The sequence below is a fragment of the Oxyura jamaicensis genome, chromosome 7, assembly GCF_011077185.1.
Source record: "Oxyura jamaicensis isolate SHBP4307 breed ruddy duck chromosome 7, BPBGC_Ojam_1.0, whole genome shotgun sequence".
NCBI classification, from domain to species: Eukaryota; Metazoa; Chordata; class Aves; order Anseriformes; family Anatidae; genus Oxyura; species Oxyura jamaicensis.
Window position 1 is genome coordinate 608,796 of NC_048899.1, and position 4,696 is coordinate 613,491.

A 4,696-nucleotide genomic window follows, 5' to 3' on the forward strand; every position below is an offset into this window, starting at 1 on the left:
GTTTTTTTTTTTTTTTTTTTTTTTTTTTTTTTTTTTTTTTTTGGCAGTCAACCACTTGAGGCGTCCATAAACTTCGGTAACGGGGAGCACTCGAAGCTCGGAGCGCACCCACTCCCGCTCTCATCAGAGTGTGCGAGAGCAGAAAATTCTCACACTGGAGTTTGTGTTAGAAAGAGAAAAAGAAGTTATTAATAACAATTAAAAATCCGATTCTTTTTATAACGAGATCGGGGGACGAATTGGGGAAAGCGATGGGAAATAGTCGCCCCTTTTTTCCCAGTGGAAATAAGGACAACATGTGAAAATCATGCACTGGAGGAAGAAAAATATATATATATATAATTCGAAACAGAAAGAAAACACTTTTATTGGAAAAATATGTTAAAGAAAAATAAGCGCTTTGTATTGTAAAATCTGTCCAAATTAAATGATATTAACAAAACAATTTACCAACCAGCAAAATGTCTATGGAATCGGTTCAGTTTCTCCTCAGGTTTAAGTAACAAAACCCTTTGCTTCCGTGTCGACGTTTTCAAATGGTTGCCGCTCCTGATTGCAAAGTTAAAAGAGAGTTTTATAGAAATGTTCAGTTTATAAATACATGAATAAACACATAATTAGCAATCCTAAGATTCCTGTGAACGCACAAATAAAAAACTGGCTGCTGGTGGGGAAAAATGCAAACACGACATAAAGGTGCAGAGGATTCATTGCAAATAAAGTAATTGCTACATATATATTTAAATGTATTTAATTGTATGCATTATTTAAATGCTCTTCTGAGTAGTTTAATAATTTAGAATCGATAGTTTTCCTTAAAACTTTATAAAATATTTACACTTAATAAAATATTAATCGATTAACAAGTCAGTTGTACTCTTACAGGAGCTTTACTAAAATCCTGTAATCGTGCTGTTGCCACACGTCTCCACTGTTAAGGAAACGATCATTGACAAAATGTAAATGAAGATCTTCAGACGGTGGTGTTTATAAAATATCTCATTAATGGGCTTGGATTGAATCTCTCCATCCATCCACATCATCAGATATAATAATAGTAACGAATCAGACAGGGAAGATCCTGTCTAAACCATTGGCATTTTTTTTCCAGAAGTACTGAAGTCCTAAATCACCAATTCTTCTAACTTTCTGGCCATTGATCCGCGGGAATTCGTAGTTCAACATCAAAGGTAAGAACAAAACATTATTCAATTATTCGATAGCTGGTGAAAAATCTTAACTTCCTGCTACACAGCTCTTTGAGATTTTATAAAAAGGGGGGAAAAAGGAGGGGGGTGTACTTAGATGAGGTTATTTAAAAGAAAAAGGGCACTTCTCCAAACTTTCGGGCTTCTTTTCGAAGGGACCGGCAGGAAGCCGGCTGGCTGGCGGCAGCCGCCGCGCTCCCTCCTGCTCCGCGCCTCGGTACCGGGCGCGCTCCCAGCGCCGGCTCCGCTCCTCCAGCTCCCGGGGAGCCCCGGCCCCGCGCCCCCGGCCTTCCGCTCCCCTCGATCCCGTTCCTGCCCCCCCAAAGTTCAGTCGGGCGCGGGACCCGGCTGCCACCTCCCTGCGCTTCCTCCTGTCCCAAGCCGAGGGTGGCAGCTGGCTGGGACGGGTCCCCCTGCCCCTTCCCAGGTGGGGAGGGACGCGAGTCCTCCGGCCGGCCGCGGCGGGGGCGCCGCGCTCGGCGCTGCCTTTCGGGGGCACGAAGGGAGGCTATCGCTGCAGCCCGGGGTGGACGTGGAGGCGAGCGATTTCTCTTACCCTGCCCGGGGATCCGCCGCTTCTCCCGGCACCGCTTCCAGGGGCGGCTGGAGCTCGGCGGGCCGGCACTGCCGCTCGGAGGGAAGGAGCAGCTGTGGGGCCGGCGGCGGCCGAGCTGCGGGGGGGGACCTGCCCCTGCCCCTGCCCTTCCCCTCCCTCTCCCCTCCCGATCCGCAGCAGCCGCGGCAGGGCTGGCCGCGCCGGGCCGGCTGCCTGCGGGCTGGGGACTGCCGCCGCCTCCCCGCCACCCGAGGGGCGACCCGCCGGGCCCGCTGGGGGGGTTCTCCGCTGGGCTTCCCCCCCACCCCCCCCAGCCCCTCTCTTTTTTTCTTTTGACCCTCCGGCGCCACCGTAAAAGGCAGATCTCTTAAGGGGGCCTGGCGGGGAAGGCGGCGCCCGCCGGGCAGCGAACGGGGCGGCGGACGGCGGAGGTGGGGGCGCGGCAGCCAGCGAAGGTGTCCGCTCCGGCACCCCAGGTCTTCCTCCCCCGCCCGGCCGCCAGTCCCCCCGCCGGCGGCGGCCATCTCTGCGGTCCACCTTAACGCGGGGCTCGTTCCGCTGCCGGGAGGCCGGTGGCGGGCGGGGAGGGCTCGGCGGAACGGGGCGCCGGGTGCCGGCTCGTTCCCCGGCGCCCCCCGGGCCGGGCAGGGGGCGCTGCGGGCCCTCGGGGCGCGCCTTCGGGCATGGCCCCGCCGAGCAGCGCCCGCTCCGCCGCCGGCACCGGGGCGCGGCGTGGCTGCACCTTGCACCCGGGGGAGAGGCGTTCGCCGGGCGCTGCCCGCCCCGGGGCCGCCGAGGGGCCCGATCCCGCCCCGCGGCTTCCCCGCCGGCAGCTACCGGAGCCTTTCCCTCTCCGCTCTCCCTGGCCGCGCTCAGAGCCAATCCCCGTGCAGTCGTGCCCTGCCCGCAGCGCCGCTATTAAATAATTCAGCGGCGGCAGCAGCTCTTCCCTGCCCGCCTCTCACCTCCTCCCGGCCCCGCCATCAATTATTCAGGCCCGGCCCGGCAACTGCCTGCAGCCGGGCGCGGCGAGGAGGGCGGCGGCGAGGCCCTACCTGGGACCGGGCCGCTCCCGGCACCCCAGGGCCCCCGGTCGGAGCGCACCCGGGCCTCGGGGCGGCAGCCCCCGGAGCGCCCCAAAGTTCCTGCCGCCGAGGGGAGGCAGCGGGGGGAGGTAGCGAGGCCGCGCCGGCTGCGTGGGACCGACCCGAGCGCCCGGACTGGATGCCGGTGGCAGCTTTGCTTTTCCCCAGTCGGTCCCGTTTCTCCGGCTTCCCTTTTTTTTTTTTTTTTTTTTTTTTTTTTTTTTTCCTCCCTTTCTTCTCTTTTCCCCCCTCGGCCCACCCCCAGCCTGGCTGCCCCTGTCCTTGTGCCCTTCTGCCCCGGCTCTCCTCCTGTCCCCGTCGCCTCGTCCCGCCGCTCTTCCCCTTCCCCACCCAGCCCGCCCCGCTCCCTCCCTCCTTTCCTCCACCTTCCTCCCTCCGCGCGGCCCCGCGCTCGCTTTCTGCGGCCGCGATGTGCGCTTTATTTCTCGGGCTTTAATTTCCTGCCAGGTGGGTCCCTGCCGCCCACCCCGGCGCGCAGCGGTGCCGGCCGGAGCGGCGGCGGCTCGGGGATGGTTGGGCGGGGGGGCGGGGAGGGGGAGGGGTGTCGGAGGCGAGGAGGGGTGGCGATGTTTGGGATGCACAGCCCTGGGACGGGAGCGCCGCGCAGCCAGACAGGCAGGCACGCACACACGCGCGCGCACACACACCAAATCCGAAAGCGAGGACAACCCCAAAAAGGACTCACTTTGCCTCGATGACTCAACGCAACTAATAATCGTTTCTCCGCTCTCTGTGGCGAGTCCCTCCTGCCGCTGCTGTTGCTGGCAGAGGAGGGAGAGATTGAAAGTGACACATCGGGGGCCGCCGCCGCCGCTTCCCCGCGCCGCCAGGCACCCGCCGCCGCCGCGGAGCCCGAGAGAGCGGCCTCTGGGGGAGCGGCGCTGCCTCCTGCCCCCGTCTCCCCCGGTAGCGCTTTTCTTTGCCGAAGGTGTGAGGAGCCGTCTTCCTCTCCCCCTCTCCTCCGCACCGGAGCCGGCGGTCCCCCGCCCCCTCGCCCCTGCCCGCTCCTCTCCGCTCCGCTCCGCTCCGCCAGGCTCCGCTCGCCACCGGGACCCTCCGGGAAGGGGCGCCGGCCCCTGCCGCCCCGCGCAGGGCGGGCACACCGCCCGGCCCCGGCCCCGGCACCTCGGCACCCCGGGACGAGGGCAAGCAGGGGGCTGGGGGTGGGGAAAGGACTAGGAGGGAAGCAAGCGGCGCGAGAGGAGGCACCGAGAAAACTTTCCACCCTGGATTCTCTACTTTTGATCCATGGACAGAGCCCAACTCAGCCAACTTACAGACAGGCTCTAAGCAGTAAGTACGGCGGCAGCTCCCGCTAGAGGCTTCCTCGCCGGCAGCCGGCTGCTTCGGCGGCCGCACAGCTGGCCGGCGCGGGGGGGCCGTGCGAGAGGGACCGCCCGGGCTGGCAGCCACTTCCCCGCGGCCCCGGCGGGCGGGGCGGACCGGGCAGCACCTGGCTGGGCAGCCGGTGGGTGGCTGGAGCCCGGTTGGTGCCCGGCTGCCTGCCCGCTGCCCCGCGGCTGCCGGGCACGATGGGTGCAGGGGCGCAGCGCTGCCGCGGCAGGCTGGGGCCGGGCGGCGGGACCCGAGTCGCGGCCAGCCGGGCGGGTAAGGAAAGGCAAAGCGAGCCGCGGGCGCTCGCTCGCTTTCAGCGGGGCCGCATCGCGTGGTCGAGCCCGGCCCCGTCCCGCCGGAAAGCCCAGGGGAGCGCTGCGGGGACCCGGGAGGGCGAGCGGGGCCGGGGGCGGTGGCGGGCGAGCGGGGCCGGGGGCGGTGGCGGGCGAGCGGGGCCGGGGGCGGTGGCGGGCGAGCGGGGCCGGGGGCGG

At 63.4% G+C, this 4,696-nt stretch overlaps 1 protein-coding gene across 1 annotated transcript in view; it reads left to right on the forward strand.

Moving 5' to 3' along the window:
- LOC118169524 (protein transport protein sec31-like) overlaps nucleotides 1-4,160 on the forward strand; it is a 4,326-nt gene extending 166 nt beyond the window's left edge. The window contains exons 2-3 of the mRNA XM_035330842.1: nucleotides 2,943-3,953; nucleotides 3,996-4,160. Of these exons, the coding sequence (XP_035186733.1) occupies nucleotides 2,943-3,953; nucleotides 3,996-4,049 (1,065 nt within the window). The 3' untranslated portion in view covers nucleotides 4,050-4,160. The remainder of the gene's footprint in view (nucleotides 1-2,942; nucleotides 3,954-3,995) is intronic.
- The last annotated feature ends 536 nt before the right edge of the window (nucleotides 4,161-4,696 follow it).